Below are 23,498 nucleotides of genomic sequence, written 5' to 3' on the forward strand. Positions count from 1 at the left end.
GCTTGCTCCTGAGAAGGTCAGATACTCTGCTACGAAATGCCCTGCAGCAGTGCTGAGAAGTGCAGGTACTCTCCCTCACAAATTAAAGAAGTGCAGGTACTCAGTACCGGACTGTAACTGCCTGTTTAAAGCACGGCCACTAGGCATATACTTCCTTGGCAGCTGATGGGCACATTGCTCTATTCCAGCCACTCAGTGGGTAGCATTCTCTTTGGAATGCAGGGGCACTTCAACAGTGCTTCATACTGAGCCGCACTGGGATTCATTCACAGGCCTTCTGGCTCCCTCAGTAACACCAACGTTTGGGTCATTCATTCTAAAGGTGATGAAGTCACGAAAGAAAAATCTAATAATACACCGGCAGTGGAGCTTATGATTTACATATGACAAAACTGCCTAGTTATTGCACAATAAGTCAAATATTTAGGTCAAATAATCTTTGCAAATGCAGGATCCTTCTGTCTCTATGTGAATAATCTAGAGCAAATACTAACAAGCAATTGCAATGCAAATGTCTCGCATTATGAAAGTTTGAGCTATTGGTCTTGTAAATGACAATTTTTTTATTTATGTGTTGGTTTTGAAAACAGCTAAATTATTAGCTTTGTCATTTACAATGCCAATAGTTATAACTATTGCAAATGTGACACCTATAGCATTTGTAATGCAACAAGTTTTGTATTTACGTGACTTCGATGTATTGATATTACAAATAACAATGGCTTTTAAAATAATTAATACTTAAAAAAAAGTGATTGTAATTTATAATGGCAATAGCTTAAACTTTTGTAAATAACTTTTGTGAAGATTATGTTCAGTGTATTTTATTGTGATGAAAATCCAATAACAGAAGTAAAATATTAACATCTTTTTGTGACATTTGTAATAAAGCTTGAAACATTGAGAGAACATATTTGAACCAGTTGTTGTTCAATGGTTGCACAGACTGATGCTGTGATGGCGCGGAGTGATGTTGTGGTGGTGCTGAGTGATGTTGTGGTGGTGCTGAGTGATGCTGTGGTGGTGCTGAGTGATGCTGTGGTGGTGCTGAGTGATGCTGTGGTGGTGCTGAGTGATGCTGTAGTGGTGCTGAGTGGTGCTGTGGTGGTGCTGAGTGGTGCTGCGGTGGCAGTGAATACAAATGCACTGATCTCACTTTGGGAAAATCAATGCTTAACAAAAGAGGAAAGTCTTTCCTCTGCCATCCATGCAGTCTGAATATTCTTTATGGAGAAGGGCCAACAGCGTATATCAACCTGTTGGGGGCACGGCTGAGCACCTGCTCTGAGTCCACAAGAAGCTTGCAGTCCCTGGTATGTATTGCATGGCCCGTACCATGCACTCCCCCTTAAACGTCTCCTAGCTGTGCATGCACACACACACACATCACCCAATCAACGCTCTGATCCATCCGTGAGTCCCAATCGCTTTGCCAGCCCAATAACTAACACTTTGCTAAACATCTAGTGCACAACAGTAACTGGGAAATGATCAACATGTTCCCAACCACAAGTGACTATTACTACAGCCTACGGTTCACTCTGGTTGGTAACAGGAACGTTTTTTGCCATGTGGAAATATTGAGTATGTAGGCGCACCAGCCCCCACAAACTGGATACTTCACAGCTTGGGTGAAACTTACTTCTCATTACCTAAGTGGTCTATAAATCAAATATAGGCTGACTACCTGTCAGTCCTACCTTCACAACACGAAGACCACCTGTTATGTCCTGCTCCAACTGCTTGACTGACTGCTCCTCATTAAATGTGCTACTGAAGTGCTTGGAAACTGTTACAAAGTGGTACTTCTACAGAAAGTGTGAATAAGAAATACTTTAGTAGTTATCTGTTGTCCAGTATGTTATGCGATATAGCCACTAACCAGTTTAAATTATAAATCCTGTCCTTTTCTTTAACTGCAACTGCTATAAGAATGGGCCCTGGATATTCAATTGAGTGTTTCAGATTTTCTCCTACTCCCAAAACTTTCTCTGCAGTTTTCTTCTGAGTTTTGCTGTTTTATTAAAAACTAGTTATGGCAGGTTGGTAGGCCGTTTTGTTCAACAAAATATTTTCCCAATGCAGGTTAGAATCATTGTATTTGCTTGTATTCTCCAACTACTAAAGCACATACAAATCCAAGTTTGTGAAAGTCTGTGCTTCCTCGCTATCCCCATCTGAAAGTAACGTCTATAATTTCGGAAGTCTGCTTCTCCTACTTCTACTCTTGTCTATTTCATAAAAGATTAATCTTTCAATATACCAACAAAGGAACAACATTCCTATTCAATGGTTTAAAGAGCCTTTAATTACAGGTTTCTTTGTCACGGAAAAAAATAGATCACATTACCCATGTTTTACAATCAAATTAATTGTCATGGAAACATGATACATGTGTAAAACTTAGATCAAAGTCTTGCACACGGCCACTCCTTTACCTGATTATTAATCTCAAATTTGTGAGGCCATTGGTCACTTTGCAGCATGCAGTTTGTTCTTCTCAAACCTCAAGACAAGTACAAGTTACTCTTTTTCAGAAATTGAAATTCACGCCTCTATGCACTGCATTCCAGCAATTCTCTCACAAAATGGAAGTACTTAAACTTTTATTTATTAATTTTTTTTTTTTACGACCTTTTCAACACAGTTCTATCTAATCAGTTTTGTAATCATAGCCATATTCTCTGGACTTTTCGTATTGGTTAGTTCCATCTTTACCTTTTTCAAATTTTTCCTTCATACATTATTTTATATGCAGTTTCTTGATCTTCTAGTCCTGCTCTGAGTGATTGCTCCCTCTTTTCTTTATATACTTGGGCTATGTCCTTACTATTTAAATAATCCATGTGACTGGAACTGATGTGTCTGCAGTTGCTTCTATGTGTCTACTAACTGAATTTCGCAGCTGTAAAGTGCTGTGATGCTCTCGGGCCTTGATCACATTATCTAAAGGTGCAATAATAAACTCACGGGAACTATTCCTTTGGAAGTACTGGTTTCAGATCCGCTGATCGAGCATTTTAGAGATGCAGCTGAACGGATACAGTATATTTCCAAAGATTATTCGGAGTTGTAGGAAGGACAAAATCCAGACCATAGTGAGACTTTTCAGCAGCCCATGTCTCGTTTGCGTCAAATGACCTTGGCAAACCGAGATTGGGACACGGATTAGCTCCCCCTGTTAGCTATATATTTAATGTATTCAAAGAGCATTTCCTTGGATTGAAATAATGGTTAACTGAGCGACTAGGACCCTTCATGCTTGGCCATGACCCTGCTTGGAGAAAGCCTAATGTGGGCGCGTGGATTTCCTGGCCTGTGTGCAGATTTTAGCCAGCTGTAGGCAGGGAGCACGCTGGAGAATGTCACTGTCAGTTTCTGAAACAAACCCTGCTTTCTTGCGCCTTTCCCTGGGGTGGTGGAGGGACCGGGCGTTCGCCGGCCATAGGCCTGCCACCCCCCTCCGGTGCGCCTTTGTGATGTCTGCGAGTTACCTTTAGCCTAGTGGGCAGTAAATTTGTTTCCGCATGTGACTTCTGTCCTTGTAGATCTTGGCTGAAGAGGAGGCGCGGGCTGACGGGACTGTTGCCCACTCCCCCCTCTGTGGTTGGTTCTCGGCTTACTGCTTGCGCTTCATTCAGCCGCGGGAGGAGCAGGTGGTGAGTGCTTTAGACTAGCTCGGATAGTTGTTCCTTTCAGCCTGCCTTGCCACAAGCCAGACCTCCGACTCAGACAGTGGCCTGCATTTGACTTCAGGAAATAAAGCGCAGCTGACATTCCCCAGTATCGGTGTGCTGTGCCATTCCCGTAGTCAGGGCACAAGTCCTAAACAAGATACAGGCAGCTGACTCGATTTAAACTAGGAAGTAAGGCATCCTTGGCCATGACATGGGCGGAGCCTGTGACGCGGCCGGAAGAGGCCGGTGTTGCGCGTTGATGCGGGGCTCCCATGAGGAAGAGAGAGCCGTGCGGTACCGTTGGAAATGCAGAGAAGTCCCGGGTCCCAGGAGGGGGCCCAGGTGAAGTGGAGAGGCGGGGTGTGTTTCGGCACCGCACAGCAGCCCGGTGAGTGGGGCCCGCTAGTGCGCTTAGGCATGAAAAGTGGGGTGTGAGGGGGGTGATGGGTGCGCGTGTGTGTGTGTGTGTGTGTGTATGTATGTGTGTCTGTGTGTGCCTGTGTGGCTGTTGCGTGTGTCCCTGCCTGCGTGTGCATGTGTGTATGTGTGTGTTCAGGGAATCTGAGGCAGGGGATGTGCACGGCACCGGGCTGGGCGTGCGCGCCCACGAGGTGAAGTCGACGCTCATGCCCGACCCCTGTCTCAGATTCCCAGGAGACGGGCGGCTATAGTTGTCAAGCTGGACTCCAGCATGCTTCGCATGCTTTCTCCAGCTCGACATAAAAATATACAAGCACACATCAGTAAAAGCCACCAACCAGAGCACTAGGGGATCATTTGGAGCCTGGCGGACAGGTTACTCTGCCACAAATGTGAGAGAGTATACTTGTCCACCAAACCTACAGTGTTCATACTCTAGAATCGGACTGACCATCATGTTTTCTCCAGCGGTGCCACTGCTTCATGCTCCAGTGGAAACCTTACACTGACTTCAGCTACAGACTTGGGGCCATTGGTGCAAGTAGATCAGGCCACTCATCCTATTTAGAATGGACTTGTTCTGTTTGAGTCCACCATGGACGAACAGAAAACAAACGACCTCCACGCCCTGGAAAAAAGGTCTTTGGATGTCTGGGCCGTTAGTTATTCGTTTTATAAAATCAAACTTCCACTCTGAGAGTTTGTTTTTGTAAAATAAAATAGTGTGCTAATCAGTCGCATTAAACACAGCAGCCACTCAGCAAACTTGTAGTGCCTACAGGGGGTTTGTCATAGCTCCTTGAAGGCTCCTTATGAAATAGGGCGGTCGGTAGTCCGTCAGGGTAGTGGAAGTAAAGACCTCTACCAGCCTGGTGGTCTGAGGGCCTCCCACCAAACCCTAAAAGATGGCACTAATATCCCAGTGCTAAAGTCCTTTGAGTACCATTTATGCTCAAATACTATAAAAGCACTGGCAGAGGCAATAGGTATCGCCTGTAAAACAGCTTTGACAAAAAGCAATGCTTCTGGATTATTTGGAGATTGGATATTTATTATTGTTATTATTATTATTATTATTATTATTATTATTATTATTATTATTATTACTGTTATTATTATTAATATTTTTGAGCACACATTCACAGAAGCATCTTGAAACTGGCATAGAAGATATCAATAAAACAAATATGATTTTGAAGAGCATTTAAATGACATAAAATTATTAAGGGCACACAGTCCCAAAGGGAAGTAATTCCTAAAACTCGGAGTACCTTCAAAGTGAGAGATTTCAAAGAGCGGAGAGAAACTTGAGCGTAAAAGTCTAGCTGCTCTTAAGGGGGTCACTTTATGTGATTGGAAAGCTACACAGGGATAGTACCAATCTCTGGCCACGAGTTAGTCGGTGTTTCTGACCCCAGCGCAACTGCCTGTGCGTGCAGGGGTTGAAACTCTGAGATGGGTGGAATATACTCCACCCGGTAATTACTGGTGCATTAAACGCCTCACCCTTCAATGTATCTCAGCAGGAAAAATCTGTAGAATTTAACTCGTGAAAACACTACGGTATTTACAAAAATGTGCTGCTTTTCGAGAATTAAGCACCAAGATATGCATGTCATTCCCCAAAAATGTGAGATTGGTGATATTTACTGTATCTGATAATAAATTCTGAATCCCAGGGAATTTAGCATCTTCAGTCTGGCAAACTCGGAAACAGGCCCTCCATGTATTATAGGCTTTTTTTTATATTGAATTCTTTGTTTCACTGGCAGCCAAATGTAGGTCCAGTTGCATCTGAGACACATGAGCATATTACTGTAAAACACATGACAGTCTCAGGGTCACACTCTGCAGGCATTGTAGCTTGGAGACATACTGTTCTCATAAACCAAGATATAGTGTATTGTGCTCAAATACAGCCCCTGACCACTTGATCATTAAGACCAGGCGGATGAAATGGAAGAATATTTTTCAGCCTATAACCTTAAGTGAAAGCCATCCACCAGACTTTATGGATTAGATGCCGAAATGACAGTTCCTGGTCAAACAGGCAACAAAGGGGCATATTATCAAGGGGGTTTATCTCCGCTTTTTTGGCTTTAAAAGCCAAGAAAGCGGAGATAAAATTATCTCCCTATTACCTAGCTGTCGCTAACACCAGTTAGCGACAGCTAGTAGGAGATAGCGACCATCATGGGCCCCGCTTTGCATGTCAGTGATATTTATCACTAATGACATGCAAAGTGGGCGTGCCAAGATGTTAGCGACTGGAAACAGTCGCTAACATCGCTATCTCCTATTACCAACTTTTGGAGATATTCGCGCTAAGCGCGAATATCTCCAAAAGCTAACATCTGCCCTGAGCAGTTCTTAGCCATGTTATCCAATGGGAGGTGGATAACATAGCTAAGAGCATTAGCTCGGTAATGCATGAATATCGCTGACTTTTCAGCGATATTCATGCATTGCGGTCGATTTTTATCGCATTTGCGATAAACCTTGGTAATACCAAGGTTTATCTGCGATAAAAATTGCCGCAGCTCAGCGGTAAATTTTTGTCTCTAACCAAGCAATAGCGATAATTATCGCTATTGCTTGGTAATATGCCCCAAAGTTTATAACTTTGGGCACTGGAGTCAGAAGTGCATTAAGCTGAATAGCTGCAAGTCCTGGGACCAGCACGTAAGATCGGTGCACAGACATAATATCGACTCCAAAATATCGTTTGGACAGAATATCGAGTTTTAAATATCGTTTGGACAAAATATCGACTAGACAGAATATCGACAGCCAAAATATCGTTTTTAAGGTAAGTGAAGTAATATCGACTGTAAATAATATAGACAGTGAAAATATCCAAGTATATAATGTAGATAGTAAAAAATATAGTTTTTAAAATAATATTTAATTATTTATAGTGTTTTTATGTTATAATATGTGTGAAAAGTGTCATTTAATTTTATAATTATTTTTAATTAATGATTTTTTTAATTATTGTGTAATTTTATTCTGTAGCGGGTTGTGGGTTTATAGGGGAATAGGGTGGGAAGTAATTTAATTATAATTAATTAAATATGTAAATTCATTAATTGGTAGTAATAATTAATTAATTGGTAATTAAATAATATATGTTAATTATTTAAAATTTAATTGGTAATTAATTTAATTTAATTGATTAATTTCTAATTATGTAAATTAAAATAATGTATTTTCTGTAGCGGGTTGTGGGTTTATAGGGGAATAGGGTGGGAAGTAATTTAATTATAATTAATTAAATATGTAAATTTATTAATTGTTAGTAATAATTAATTAATTGGTAATTAAATAATATATGGTATTTAATTAAAATGTAATTGGTAATTAATTTAATTTAATTGATTAATTGCTAATTATGTTAAATTAAAGGGGTATTTTTAGGGTTCAGGGTCAGTTTTTAGTTTTTGGGTAAAGGGGTATTTTTAGGGTTCAGGGTCAGTTTTCAGTTTTTGGGTAAAGGGGTATTTTTAGGGTTCAGGGTCAGTTTTTAGTTTTTGGGTAAAGGGGTATTTTTAGGGTTCAGGGTCAGTTTTCAGTTTTTGGGTAAAGGGGTATTTTTAGGTTTCAGGGTCAGTTTTTAGTTTTTGGGTAAAGGGGTATTTTTAGGGTTCAGGGTCAGTTTTTAGTTTTTGGGTAAAGGGGTATTTTTAGGGTTCAGGGTCAGTTTTTAGTTTTTGGGTAAAGGGGTATTTTTAGGGTTCAGGGTCAGTTTTTAGTTTTTGGGTAAAGGGGTATTTTTAGGGTTCAGGGTCAGTTTTTAGGTTTTGGGTAAAGGGGTATTTTTAGGGTTCAGGGTCAGTTTTCAGTTTTTGGGTAAAGGGGTATTTTTAGGGTTCAGGGTCAGTTTTTAGTTTTTGGGTAAAGGGGTATTTTTAGGGTTCAGGGTCATTTTTGGGTTTTTGGGGTACATATACAATATTGCCTATTATTTAATTAAATTTTGTTACTATATATATATGTTTTAAGAAATATGATTAAAAAAATATTTTTTTTTACTTTCATTAATTATTTAATTATTAAAAGTTATTTTAAGTATTGTTAATTATATTTTAGTAATTAAATTTTTATATTAATGTAATTAAACATTGTTTTTAGTAAAGTCGATATTTTTTACAACGATATTTTTGTAAACGATATTTTGTACTCGATATTTTTGTACTTACCTGTTTGTACATACAAACTCGATATTTTGGTTGTAGATATTTTTTCCTCGATATTTTGGGTAGTCGATATTTTGGTAGTCGATATTATTTCAGTGATCCCGTAAGATCACTACCTATTAACCGAATCTCAGTCTGTCTCCCTTAAATTTCACAGAATCGTTGAACTGCCACCTCTGGATGCCCAACAAACCCGCTTATACTTTTCAGATAAGATGGTGGGTCCTAACTGAATTTAAGCACCATTTGGGTATCAATAGCATATGATTTTATGTTAACTGTGAGGGAATGGCTGAGGCTCCAAATCAGCTGAACCTATAAGTTGAACAAAATGGAAGAAAGTGTGGCACCTTGAGGGACTTCACAATGTGTCTCCATGTCAGCAGTGAAATTAAGAACAAAGGGGCATATTATCAAGGGGGTTTATCTCCGCTTTTTTGGCTTTAAAAGCCAAGAAAGCGGAGATAAAATTATCTCCCTATTACCTAGCTGTCGCTAACACCAGTTAGCGACAGCTAGTAGGAGATAGCGACAATCTTGGGCCCAGCTTTGCATGTCAGTGATATTTATCACTAATGACAAGCAAAGTGGGCGTGCCAAGATGTTAGCAACTGGAAACAGTCTCTAACATCGCTATATCCTATTACCAACTTTTGGAGATATTCGCGCTAAGCCCGAATATCTCCAAAAGCTAACACCTGCCCCTGAGCAGTTCTTAGCCATGTTATCCAATAGTAGGTGGATAACATGGCTAAGAGCATTAGCTCGGTAATGCATGAATATCGCTGACTTTTCAGCGATATTCATGCATTATTTCCGATAAACCTTGGTAATACCAAGGTTTATCTGCGATAAAAATCACCGCAGCTCGGCGATGATTTTTTCTCGCTAACCAAGCAATACAGATAATTATCGCTATTGCTTGGTAATATGCCCTAAAATGTGTTTGTGGCTGATGGGATAGAAAAGCTACCTTGCCAGACGTTTTTATCAAATTATAACCATGGCTAACAATTGCATGATGGAGCAATACTTTTTCAGATCAGATGTATCAAACCAGTTTTTTTTTTAAAGAAAAAGTGCTATACTGTCCTTCAAGATCACTTCAGGAACAATCCAGATGGTAGAAAGATGTTGGTGGCCTGTTGGAGTAGCTAGCCAATAGAAGGAATGAGGCCTTTGAGGTAGGTCATTGTGAATCTCTATTCCAGATGCCAGTCTTAGGTCCTGATTACAGGTGCTATCATGAAAATCTGCCTCCTCAGGCTTTGGAATTTTTCGAGCGTGACTAATTGCACCTAATCTGAGGTTTGGGGAACAGCATTAGGAAGGTTTGGGGAACAGCATTAGGAAGTTGGTGGTTACCGCACCAAAATCTGAATGTCACTGTAATAACTGCACTCTTTAAAAAAAGAGTGTGACATTCATTGCATTAGGTAACTTCTGGGTGTGGTAAACTTGGCACAGCATTAGTTGTACAGGGATCTGAAAACTCCGGCCCATTTAAATCAAGGCATTAGTCTGCAGAAGTGGTTTTCCCTTATGGGTGTGAGCAGTGGCGTCATGAAACCCCCGATTTCCCAGCTTAAGTGGGGGTGGTGTTGACAATTATAGTTAATTAGTGTAGTGCGGTTAGCACTCTAGCAGACGCACGTACGCATCCACGCATCCGCAGGCCAGGCGTGGCCTGCGGGGTCCAATAAAAGAAGGACGCTCGCTCGGGCACGTCACTTCCGAATGAGACGAGTGTGTGGTTTACTGGCTGATGCTCCGCGCTTCCACCCCTGCGCACGTGGCCATGCTGGTCGCGTAGGCCTACCCACACACCCTCACCACATTGGCGACGAAGGCGGGATACCAACCCTCGCTCCCTTCATCGGGTGGTACCATCGACACCAACCCGTGGTGCCTACCGCGAGGAGACCAACGTGCCCTCATTCTGGCGGGTCCGCCCCAGTGACCCGAGATTGCCTGACTCACGCCGAGGCAACACCACAGGTTTTGTCGACCCACTAACATTCGAGCACAACCGCCATGGCGGACGAGGTAGCGGCCCCAGTCATCAACATCCCGTTCCAGCATGCTGCTGCTGGAGTGCTGCCGCCGTTCAGCGAAGCGAGTGACCCATCCACAGCATCACCCCGGTGGAAGGTGTGGCTAGAGAGACTCGAAAATTACTTCGTGGTCACCAGAGAAACGGACGACGCGGTGAAACGATCGCTGCTCCTTCACTACGCAGGGGACGAGGTGTTCCGACTCTTCAAACACCTACCCAATTCGGCAGGAGTAACCACGTATGCTGCTGCGGTCACCGCACTGAACAACCACTTTGACCCACAACTGAACGTAGACTTCGAAGTCTTTAAACTGGGACAAGCCCGCCAACGAGAAGGTGAATCGATGGATCAATTCCACACTCGGGTCCGGGAATTGGCCAGTTCCACGGACGAAGACCAACCCAAGGCCATCAGGCGCCAACTAATATAAGGGTGTCGGGACAAAACGCTAAGGGGCCACATCCTAAGACAGCCCGGGATCTCGCTCGAAGACATCCTTGTCTTGGCCAGAGCCCATGAACTGTCAGATGCCAGGGCCACGGCCATGGAACAAGCGCTGCATAAAGTTCCCGCCAAACCGGAAACAACCAAGAGTGAGCGGGCTGACGCAGTACGGGCACGACCACGTGGCCCAGGAAGAAAAGGAGCCCGGCGAGATGCACCACAGGGCCGGTGCAGATATTGTGGACACGAACCCCATGCGGCCAGAGACTGTCCTGCCCAAGGCCAAGTCTGCGGGAACTGCGGAATCCCAAATCATTTCGCAGCGGTTTGCCGCCGGAGGAACAAACCTCCAAACTCATAGAAATCATGGACAACCGCCAAAGCGGTCCGCCAACTATCTATAGCAGAATCACCCCCGGGGAGGACAGACAAATTCCTACCAACGTCGCAGGTTGAATCAGACTCCGAGGACGAGGAGGAGGCGTATGTGGTCTCTTTCGCCAGGGAACTAAAAATCAGACGAAGGCCGCAGCCAACATGTGTGATCCACGTGGGTGAGAGCGAAGTGAAGGCCGTCATTGATACAGGGGCCACCGTCAATGTCATGGGCCTACAAGAATTCAACAAGCTGCGCCCTCGCCCGGAAGTCTTAAACTCCAAGACCAAGATTTTTGCGTATGGCGCCGACACCCCACTTCCCCTAAAAGGGAAAATAATCACACCAATACGGGCTGACGACGTGGAAGTAACCGCAACGATCCACATCATTGATCGAGAGGCCGACACCCTAATAAGCAGCCACACGGCGGAGGACCTAAAGCTCATTGCTTTTGCCAACCACATACGGAACCACCAGGTAGAAGAACTTCTGGAACGCTTCCCCGAGCTGTTCAAAGGCCTTGGGTGCATCAAATGTGCACCGATCAAGTTGCACATCGACAAGACCGTCACCCCCACCGCTCTCCGCCATCAGAGAATCCCATTCCACCTGCGGCCATTGGTGGAGAAAGAACTGGTGAAACTCGAGAAATTGGGGGTCATCGAAAAGGTAACCGGGCCCACCCCGTGGGTGTCGCCCATGGTCATCGTCGAAAAACCCAAGCAGCCGGGCGAGGTCCGGCTATGCATAGATATGAGACTACCGAACACGGCAATCAAGCGGGAAAGACACCTGACCCCGACGATGGATGACATCATAGCCGACGTGAATGGCTCCAAGTGGTTTTCCAAAATCGACCTTAATGCAGGATACCATCAACTGCCACTCGCTGAAGAGTGCCGTTTCATAACCACATTCAGCATCCACCTGGGCTTCCGGAGGTACAAGCGACTCAACTTCGGAATATCCTCGGCCACCGAGGTGTTTCAAAACACCATCAGGGAGCTGCTCTCAGGACTGCCAGGAGTCATCAATGTGAGCGACGACATCCTCATACACTCAGCCACGGCCTCCGAACATTACAAACACTTGCGGGATGTGTTGAAGAGACTCAGCACACATGGAGCGACATTCCACAAGGAGAAATGCCAATTCTTCCAGCCCTCGATCGAGTTCTTTGGCTACGTGTTCAACCAGGAGGGAGTCCAGATTGACCCGCGAAAGTCAAAGTCCATCAAGGACGCCCCAGCACCCCAGTCGACCACAGAAGTGAGGAGCTTCCTCGGAATGGCCACATACTGCGGCCGTTTTATCCCAGGACTGGCCACACGCAGTGAGCCTCTCCGAGCGTTGACGAAGGCAGATGCCGCATGGACCTGGGGCCCCAAAGAACAAGAAGCATTCCGGAGCATAAAAGAAGCGCTTCTAGAGAACGCCACCCTCTCATACTTCGACCCGACCAAGCGGACTGAGGTAATCGTGGATGCCAGCCCCGTGGGGCTTGGGGCAGTCTTGACACAAGAACATGAACCAGGAAAATGGACCGCCCTAGCATTCGCAAGCAAAGCCCTAACACCCACCGAGGCCCGATATGCCCAGATTGAGCGCGAAGCGCTAGCTATCAAGTGGGCCTGTGGACACTTCCACCTTTACCTACACGGACAAGCATTCGTCATGGTCACAGATCATCAACCGTTGGTGCCACTCTTCAAAGGCACTGCCCCCCATCCACCGCCACGAATCGAGAGATGGGTGATACAGCTCCAGACCTACGACATGGAGGTCATCTACAGGCCCGGAGCCAAAAACCCAGCCGACTACCTGTCACGGCACCCACTGCCGCGAGAACTGGCAACCACGGATGAGGAGTGTGATGGCTATGTTCAGTGGGTGGCTCTCACATCATGCCCCCAGTGTATGACTCTAGATGAAATCAAGGAGGCAGCCACAGAAGACCTCCCCTACATGCGGTCACTCCAGGCGGTGCAAGAGGGGTCCTGGACGGATTATCTCAGGCCTCCCCCGAGCTGGTCGTCGGCAGACAAGGAAACCCTCACCAAGTATTGGCAGATCCGCCATGAACTCAGTGCCACAGAGGAGGGCACACTACTCAGGGGGACGCGCCTCGTGATACCAAGGCAACTCAGACATCGGGCCACCCAACTGGCACATGGAGGCCACCAAGGGGTCACCAAGATGAAGTCGCGCATGCGCGAGAAGGTGTGGTTCCCCGCACTAGAAAGCACCGTGGACGAATATGTCAAGAACTGCATGCCCTGCCAGTTAACCAGCGATCCGGAACGACCAGTCCCCGTCATCACGGAGGATGCCTGCACCGCTCCATGGGAGAAGGTCAGTGTGGATTTTGGAAGCTTCCCCGGTGAGGGACACACTCTAGTGGTCATAGACTCTTATTCCAAATATCCCCTTGTAGAGAAAGTGCCATCCACGGCTTTTGCCCATGTGGGGCCAGCACTTGAGAAGATGTTCTCCCTATTCGGCCTGCCCGGTGAACTTAAAAGCGACAATGGCCCTCCCTTCCAGGGGGCGGAGTTTGCCACCTTCATGGCGACGCGAGGCATCACCCACCGGCGCATCACTCCCCAGTGGCCACAAGCCAATGGGGAGGTGGAGCGGTTTATGCGTACACTTAACAAAATGTTCAGGATCGCAGTGGTCGAAGAGGCCGACCCCGAGCAGAGACTGCACGAATTCCTGAGGGAGTACCGTGGAACGCCCCACTGCACCACGCTGAGAAGCCCGTGGTCGCTGATGTTTCAAGGCCAACGTAGGGACCTCCTCCCTGTGCCGCCGGGGCCAAGGCGGGAAGATAAGGAACCGGATGAGATGCAGGAACTTGCACAAAGACGCCGACGCAGGAACAACATGCGGGCGAGCAGCCGCCGCAGGGCTACCCCAAGGCAGCTACATCGAGGGGACAGGGTCATCATCAAGAATCGACGCCCCGGGGGGAAGTTTCAGACTTTCTATGAACCAGGACCGTGGACGGTCACTAACACGAAGGGCACCATGGTGACCGCCAACAAGGAGGGAGAAGAAGTATCAAGGAACTCATCATGGTTCAAGGTAATCACTCCAGCCGGCAGTGCAAGTGCTGAAACACAGGAGGACACCCCCGAAACGCCCGGAGCGACAGCACCAGAAGTGGTGAGTGGCTCTGCAGCAGACGGCGGGGGCCTCACACCAGAACCTGAAGCGCCAATACCCTCCACCCCCGTCCGGAGCCAGGCCCACCACAGGGACCGAGGCTCAGGCCGCACGCCTCGCTACAGTCTGAGGCCCAACCCCCGCCCCAACCAGAAACTCAATGACTATGTCTGCCACCTGAGCTCCTGAACTCTGCAGCCGAGGAGCACGCAAGTACCTGTCATCATTGTATGTTTCATTTCATGAACAGTTTATTGAACATTTTGAAATTGTTGAAAGTTGGATAGAGATGTAGTGCGGTTAGCACTCTAGCAGACGCACGTACGCATCCACGCATCCGCAGGCCAGGCGTGGCCTGCGGGGTCCAATAAAAGAAGGACGCGCGCTCGGGCACGTCACTTCCGAATGAGACGAGTGTGTGGTTTACTGGCTGATGCTCCGCGCTTCCACCCCTGCGCACGTGGCCATGCTGGTCGCGTAGGCCTACCCACACACCCTCACCACAATTAGGGCCCTATCCTGGCTGCAGCTCTGCAGACAAAAGCTCTCTCTTAAAAACCAAAAGCAAAGGAAAACAATAAATAACGCAGTGATCAGGAGTTAACCGCAGCAAAGAAATTAAGAGAAAAAGAAAAAGAGTGAAAGAGAGAGTGAGAGAGAGGTTTGGAAGGAAGAGCAAAAGAAAAACATAACAATTAGGTTGAATCTGTGGATGAGGACATGGATAAAGGGACTGATGGATGAGAGGGGAATACAAGATTTATATGGGTGGATGAAAGAAAGTGTCTGTAATGATGAAAAGCTGCCTGAATGGTTGTATGGATAAATAGACGGCTGGATGGTGAGAGAGTAGATGGATGATGGTCAAAGGATGGATGTATGGGTGGAAACATGGAAAGATGGATGGATGCATCTAGCTATAGATGGACAGAAGGCTGGATTAAGGGACCTCATCTAGAGAGGGCACTCGCTTTGCTCACCTGATGGCGTTGAGGTATGGATCAAAGTGGGGGTATTTTACGTTTCTGGTTACTCCCTTGTGTGTGTGGCGCCAGTGCACTTCTTATGAAATTAATTAATTTATTTTATTTATAACGTTTTATATAGCGCGGACATGACCCATGGGGGTATCAGAGCGCTTTACAGTACATAATTATCACATATTATACTTACAATCGGGAATCGCATATAATACAAATGATGTAGACATTGCTGTTTGAATAAAATCGGTGGCAAGTAGGCATCAGAGAGTTAAAGGTTTAGGTTGTTAATTAGTTCATGAGAACCATTTTCGCTTCTTTTTTGAAGGAGGTAAAAGAAGAGATTCTGCGTACATCTGGGGGAAGGTTGTTCCAAATCTTCGGTGCGATACCTGAGAAAGATCTGCACCCAGTTCTCTTTTTGTCGAAGGATTGAGGTTTTAGTAGAAGTGAGCTTGCGCTTCGCTAATGTGTACAACCTCCGACCACTCTAGCTTTTGTGCTAAATAGCTGGGGGTGTTGCGATGTAGGGCTTTATGTGTCATGCAGGCGATCGTTAGTTGTATTCACGACTCGTATGGAAGCCAGTTCAAAGCCTTAAGGGCAAGGGATATGTGATTATTTCTTTTTATTCCGGAGACCAGCTTGTCTGCAGCGTTAAGCGATGCCCTGATCGGTGCTAGCTTGTATTTTGGAAGACCGCATAGAGTGGTGCTACCATAGTCCAGTATTGGTAGTACTAGAGCTTGGACAGCCATTTTTAGATCAGTCTGTGGGAGGAAGGGTTTACGTTTCCTTAAGATACTCAGCTGAAAGTTGGCTCCCTTGGTGGCATGTAGATTTGTTCCTGCATATTTAAATGTTTGTCAAGGGTAACTCCCAGGGATTTTGCGGAATCAACGATGTGTGGGGCGCAATCAAAGGAAGTAAGATGCTTCAGCCATAAGTCTATATTGGGTGTGTGATTGGAAAGGGAGATGAGGAGGAACTCAGTTTTCTTGGTATTGAGCATGAGGTGGTTTCCATTGAGCCAACTTTGGGTATCATGAACAATGGCGTAGAGGGAGATGAAGTCATCTGCTGAGGAGATTTTCATATATAGTTGAGTGTCGTCCGCGTATAGGTGATATAGAATGCTTGCAGAACTAAGCGCATTAGCAAGGGGTTCCATGAGTAGATTAAAAAGTATAGGTGATAGTGCAGATCCCTGTGGAACTCCTACTGTGACCATGGAGGGTTGAGAGAATGTTTGCTTCAACTTAATTCTTTGGGTTCTGTTGCTTAAGAAGGAGGTAATCCATTGTAACACTGGACCGCTTAGGTCCATCCTTCATTTAAGTAGGGACAGTAGATTGCCGTGTTTAAAGCGGAAGATAGGTCAAGAAGTATCAATAGGCATGATTTGTTATTATCTAACATTTTTAAAATGTCATCCATTGTATGGGTGAGTGCTGATTCAGTAATGTGACCTTGACGGAAGCCGGATTGGTGTTTATCTAGGAGGTTGAAGTTCTCAATGTGATTGCACAGTTAAATTTGTTGCTGGATATAGGGCGATAGTTGTTGAGGTCTGGGGAGAGGGAGTTGGCTTTCTTTAGTATAGGTGTGAACTGCCCTATTTTCAGACAGTCCGGTATGGAACCTTGCCTCAGAGAGGCGTTGACAATTTTTGCCCATATTGGTAGAATATAGGACTTTATCATTTTTAATACAGATGGGGGTAGGGGATTAGAGAAATGATTGGCAGGGTTGACCGCTAGCAGGGTGCTATAGATTTAGTGTTCAGTGATGGGCGAGAAGGAGTGCCATTTGGCACTGTTCTTTGGAACTTCGATCTGCAGGCTGAAAAGGTCCTTGATCTGTGAGCAAAGAGTTTTTTCTTGGTCAGTAGATAGTTCGGGTTCTTTCTTGGATTGAATGTCATTTTCAATGGTTCTAATTTTTTCTAGGAAGAATTTGGCAAGCTCGTCGCAGTTAGGGGTAGCCGGGTTGCTTAGCTCCACTACTTTTGTAGAGTTACGCAATTGTTGTTTTACGATTTCGAATAGTTTTTTAGGACGGTTAATGGCTTGGTTCAGCTGTGTTTTGAAGAAGTCTGCTTTAGTTTTTAAGATTTTCTGTTGTAAGTGTTTCTCAGTGCCCTAAGTTGGTATAGATAATCAGAGGAGGGTGCTGATTTCCATGCTCGCTCAGCTAGTCTTATCTTGCGCCGGTCCGAGTTAAGATTCTCATTGAACCATGGTTTTGAGATTTTGGTGGAGGCATTTTTTTCTTGAAGGGGCGCTGTGGTATCTAGGATTTCAAGCATAGTGGCGTTGTAGAAGTCCGTAAGATCATGGACGTCGGCCATGTCTGCTTTTATGATGTCAGGGCGGAATTGCATTGGGACATCAAGGCCTTGGGATCGATATTGCCGATATTCCTTTTCCATTGTTTTGTTTTTGTAGGTTGGTTTCGTTTTGGAGTTACCTCACTGTTTATGGAGAAGAAGATGCTGTAATGATCAGTCCAGTCACATGGGGAGATGAGTTCTAGAGATATAGGGCCTCATTATGATGGAGGATTTTCCGCCTCCGGGCCGGGGGAAGCCACCTCCAACCCGGAGGAGGCGTAAAATCCTCTGCGGACTCACCAAAGACCCACCGCCGCATTACGATGGCTGGTGGGCCTTGGTTACTGTCCGCTGCTTTTCCGCCGCGGTCAGATTACAACCGCGGCGGAAAAGCTCTCATTTGGCTGGCAGTGTCTATCAGACACCACCAGCCAAATTAGGAAGCATTTGTAAACATGCTTTTCCGCGGCAGTTTTTCCGCCGTGGAAAAGCATGTGTACTTTTGATTTTGGGGGCCCGTTGCGGGCCCCCAGGGTGTTGGCGGATGGGGGAGCACATGGGGGGTACCTATGGTACCCCCCAGCATTTACTTGCACAAAGCGGCAGGCACCGCGCGGTGCCTGCCGCTTTGTGCATGTAAATGTTAAACATGCACTTTTAACATTGTGGCGGGTGCTGCTTGAAGCAGCACCCGCCGCAATGTTAAATATCCAGGATGTGACCGCTAGGGTGGCGGTCACATCCTAATCGCACATGAGGGAACGCCGCAGCCCATGCAGACGTTCCCTCATCCTCTGGGGTCGCGGACGGACGCAAGTCCGTCCGCGATCCTAATGAGGCCCATAGTGTTTCTTTTTGCTATGATGAGGTCTAATGTCTCCCCCTTGTTATGGTTTGGGCTGTCACAGAATAGGGACAGTTCCTGGTCTGCCAGAAAGGATTTGAGACCGCTTACATCATGATCGCTGGTATTGTTCCAATGGAGATTGAAGTCTCCCAGAAAGATCTGCGGCACTTGTGAGTTGGAGTTGGCTGTAATGACTTCCATTAGCTCATCAATGAACTTCAGATTGTCACCCGGGGGGGTGGTATATTATGTGAAGCTGGCAGATGATGCTCTTGTCGTCCGAGATGTTGGTGCAAAGATATTCACAGGAGGATAAGGAGATGGAGTTTGCTTTTTTAACTGTGAATGTGTTTTGATAGATGCAGGCTATCCCCCCTCCAGGTTTCTCAGTTCTATCCATGTGAAAAATATCATGACTAGGGGGACCAGTAGGTCAAGGATGGGAGCAGAGAACTCTTTAACTATGTCTCGGTGAGGATGATGATGTCCAGATCATTTGAGAGAATTAGATCATAAATGGCCGTAGCATGTTTGTTAGTCGATCTGCAAGTGATTAGTGCACACTTTAATTTGCTGGTCAGGTGAGTGAGGGTGGATTGTATTATACTGACTTTTGTAAGGTTTTCCCTAATTATGGATCTGTAGTTGTGAGTGGATTCTCTGTAGGGGCTGGGTCGGATGGATTGGATGGTGCCATCTAGAGACTTGCTGATGTCATTATGGCATGTATATGAGATGAGAAGGTCATGTAAGTCATTGTCAGATAGACCATCCATTGCCCTCGTAGGTCGATCCGGCTCATTGGGGCATTGTATTTTACTCCATGTTGTATAGTCTGGGTGTCGATTTGTGGTGAGGTACCTGCTTGTGTGCTGACTAATTTGGTTCACAGTGGCGCTAGTAGCTTTATTAGAGTTTAGGTGTTCATTGGTGATTGATGATAGATTTTGCATTTCATCCTTGCGCTGGGCTAGACCTAGGGTTAACTCATTGAATCGAGCAGTCCAGTCATGGTTAGGACACTTAGTTAAGTGTGTGGGCGTGTGTTCCCTTATAGTGGTAGTTCCTCCATTACGGCCTGGTAGCGTTGAGATCTGGATAGCAGATTGGGTTGAGATATCATTGTTAGTTTTTGACTGGGTTTGTTGAGTAAGGAGAGTAGTAGGTTTGTCAGAGTGGAAGTGTGGGATGATCTTAAGAGGTGCTAACATGAGAGGGGGTTCTGCATGTGGAGGGGGTATAGTCGCTGCGTGAGGAGTTTGGGTGAGCGGGTAAGGCATTGAGGGTGTTAGGGGTTGACCGGGGATCAATGTAAGTGTCTGATCAAAGGGAGGTTTGTCAGATAGCTCATCTGCTAGTTGGGTAGTTGGAATGTCAGGGATGACGTTTTGGTTGTTGCTTTTTCCATTGGTCAGCCGGTGACTCAGTTGAGTGCATCCATACTGGCGGTCGTTCTCAGTGCTTATGACTGTCCGAGTTGGACCTGTGGGCCCTGGTGTGGTTGAGTCAGTTGGGAGGAACATGTAGGGATCATTGTGGGTGTGGTGCACCTTATCAATGCTTGTAACTGTCCCTGCTGTGTCCAGGGGCCCTGGTGTGGTTAAGTCAGTTGTGAGGGACATGTAGGGATCATAGGGGGTGTGGTGCTTGTTATCTATGCTTATCGTTGTCCAAGCTGGACCAGTGGCCCCTGGTGTGATTGAGTCAGTTGTGAGGGACATGTGGGAGTCGTTGGGGGTTTGGCAAGAGATAGGGTTCCTTGGAGTCGTTAGTGGATTAAGTCGCAGAGGTTGCCAGTCTTCCGGGAAAACGGGAGTTGTAGTGTCAGGGAGATGATTTTTCACTGCTGTTTGCTACTCTTTTAAGTGTAGGAAAGATCTGGTCTATGAGTGCTAGATTACTATCAGAAGCTTGTATGAGGATATTACCATTATTGTATATGGATATGGTGGCATTCGCCTTGCAGATGTCTAAAGCTATAACTGTCAGTTTGAGGGCATGAGGGTTTTTTTCTGGTATTTGAGATTCGAAGCAAGGAGTCAACGGTGTTCGCTCCACTGTGCACGTTTTTTGGTGTGGGGCATGAGGTCATTCGATATTAGGCCCTTGTTTGTGGAGAAATAGGGATCTGATATCAATGTCTCGGGTGCAATTTCAGTATTCTGAGTTTATACTTCTTGGCTGCATTTTTAGATAGATTGGGGGGTTGGAGATGATGAAGGCATGACAACCTGATGGCTGTAAGCTTAATTCCATTTTATACTAATTATTTGAATGATGTGCTTCTATTGTATTAGTTCATGCCCTGATCTCACAAACTTTGTTCATGCAAATATGTCATTTGGGTCAGTCCTCATCTCCTCACAGGCATCTGGAAATGCATTTGAGGCATAGGTGACACCTGTGCTTTTAAGTACTGCTGCTTTTGTGTGACGATATGCCCCCCTTGTAAATGTCAATGTCAACTCCCGCAAAAATATGTGTGCTTTAGAGACTTGGCATGTGAGCTTCATTCAGCTGCCCTCCTTTTTGAAAACAATAAAGAAATACAATACCTTGAATTTTGGGTACAGCACACTGTCATCTTCCAGCATATCTGTGAGGTATGACAAGGCTGACGTAACTCGCTGCCATGGTAAATAGACATCTTCGTGCACCAGATATTTTGTCAGGTTCAGAGCAGTTGTGTAGTTAAGAAGTTCAGCACTAAAAAGAAATACATGAATTAGTGTATACAAGTCTCATGGCAATTCTGATTTAGAAAGATGAGTGCTCTTTTCTTATGTATGGCTCTTCTATGCTCTATGAAACATGTTAGTGAACTTCAATTTTTTTTAATTTCCAATAATTTTGAGCCCTATGTCTCAGACCTTGTCTGGAGACTTACCACCTTCTGTGCCAATAATCTTCAGCAAAATGTGGACAATCTGTGTTGTCAAAAATCCTAAATGTGTGAGTGAAGGTTTTTCGAAATTTAAAAAACCTAGGCAAGTATGCGAATTGAGGAAAAATTCTGTCAAATTGACAGATGGAAATTGGTGGAGTACTGCTCGCATTGCTCTAAATCCCGGCTACATGGGGATGGTGTTGCACGGAAAGATTTGGCTGGAGGAAGTCTTAGGGGAAATACAAATGGTAATGTAAGAAGAAGTGTTCGTTATAGGTGTGCTCCCACGAAACTACAAGATTTTATTTGCAAGTTAACCATGCTATTATATAATGTCGAACTTTTGCTTTACACTTCTTTTGTGCCATGCATATGTCTATATATTTTTTTTGGACAAAGGACAAGGGTATTCCGTCCTTTGTGCCATGCCTATGTAAATAGGGGCAGATTTACATGCCCCTTGCGTGACTTTTGCTCCGTCATTGCGTCACTTTTGTAACGCAGCCGCAGCGTAAATGTTGCGGCCCATTTACAATGTGATGCATCTAGGGAGATGCATCAAATTATTCCTGCATCAGGTATAATTTATGCAAGGTGGGTGTTCCTATGCAAGTAGCCATTTAGAACTGACGCAGTGAAATCTACAAGATTACACTGCGTCGCTCTATGCCTACACTGTGTCAAAATCCCTACGCCTGCTCAGACCAAGCATAAGGAATGACGCCGGGCTTTTTGAATGTGACTCACCCATCTAATATGGCGCATTGCCGGAGTTGCGTCACCTTCATGAGCAACTCCAGCAATGCGTCACTTTTGCGCCAGCAGATGCATCAGAATTTCTGACGCATCTGTTAATCCTTGCGCCTTGGAGCACTGTATTGTAAATATAGCGCATCCATAGTGGCGCAAGTACATTCGGTGCTGATGCAAGGAAACTGGCGCATCTATTCAGATCCATAGATGTGTCAGTTCCTTGTAAATCTGCCCCATAGTTTGTTTTATTTTGACAAAGGACAAGGGTGTTCAGTCCTTTTTAGAGCGTTGCCAGCCATCAATGTGTTGTTTACTCTTTAGTTGTAGTAATTGCAATGCTTTAGAAAAGCGGGAGAAGTGTGGTAATGTGTATTACGGAATATAGCTATGTGCTGGAATGCCTGGTTCTCACCACGGCACTCCAGACATAGCAGTTGGTATCTGGCCCCTGTTGATAGAGGCACGTCTTTCTACTCTGTGACTAAACCTCTTCAATCCTTTATCGGTGTCCGCCTCTACTTTAAGATTGGGGGAGAGACAGCCTAACGTGGTGGCTCAGAGGAGTGAGGAGAAACACGCTACCGCTACCTGCCACACGCAACCAGCAAACAAAGGCTCCTGGGTTCCCAACGCTGCAGTCTCGCCGCGCCGCTTCGCTCCATCTCGCGGCCCGCGGCTCGAGACTACAGCTCCCAGGGAGCCTAGCGGTGACTTCCGGTTTTGCCGGTACTTCAGCGGGAGGCTTCCTCGGTGGAGCGGGGGAGAGACAGCCTAACGTGGTGGCTCAGAGGAATGAGGAGAAACACGCTACCGCTACCTGCCACACGCAACCAGCAACCAGCAAAACAAAGGCTCCTGGGTTCCCAACGCTGCAGTCTCGCCGCGCCGCTTCGCTCCATCTCGCGGCCCGCGGCTCGAGACTACAGCTCCCAGGGAGCCTAGCGGTGACTTCCGGTTTTGCCGGTACTTCAGCGGGAGGCTTCCTCCGCGTCGCGGGACGCGCGCGGGTGGCGCGGGGCAGAGCCCGGGCAGAGGGCGGGCCGTCTGTGGCCGTCAGGGGACGACAGAGGACAGGACAGGCCGGTCCCCTAACATCTACAGCTTGGAAATGGGTAAGAGAAAACTTCAGACCTCGATCACAGGGGGCACTAGCAAAGTTAAAATAGCACGTAAAACTAATGCACCTGAAAGCATCTTGACATACTTAACATCTGCTGTGGGGAAGCTAAATAAAGAAATCGCCGCGAAAGAACGCGAACTCGGCCTGGAGGGTGTATCTATCGAGCACAATGAGTCAAGGATACCCCTAGAACCTAACATTGTCATCTCTACTGCCCATGATATCTTACCCGATGACC

General features: G+C 45.9%; 1 protein-coding gene across 1 annotated transcript in view; it reads right to left on the reverse strand.

Annotated features, from left to right (window-relative positions):
* Positions 1–23,498, reverse strand: part of ENPEP (glutamyl aminopeptidase) — a 354,204-nt gene that overhangs the window by 51,982 nt on the left and 278,724 nt on the right. The window contains exon 14 of the mRNA XM_086961606.1: positions 21,056–21,206. Within this exon, the coding sequence (XP_086817732.1) occupies positions 21,056–21,206 (151 nt within the window). The remainder of the gene's footprint in view (positions 1–21,055; positions 21,207–23,498) is intronic.

This window comes from Lissotriton vulgaris, chromosome 3_1 (assembly GCF_964263255.1).
Source record: "Lissotriton vulgaris chromosome 3_1, aLisVul1.2, whole genome shotgun sequence".
Taxonomy (NCBI): Eukaryota; Metazoa; Chordata; class Amphibia; order Caudata; family Salamandridae; genus Lissotriton; species Lissotriton vulgaris.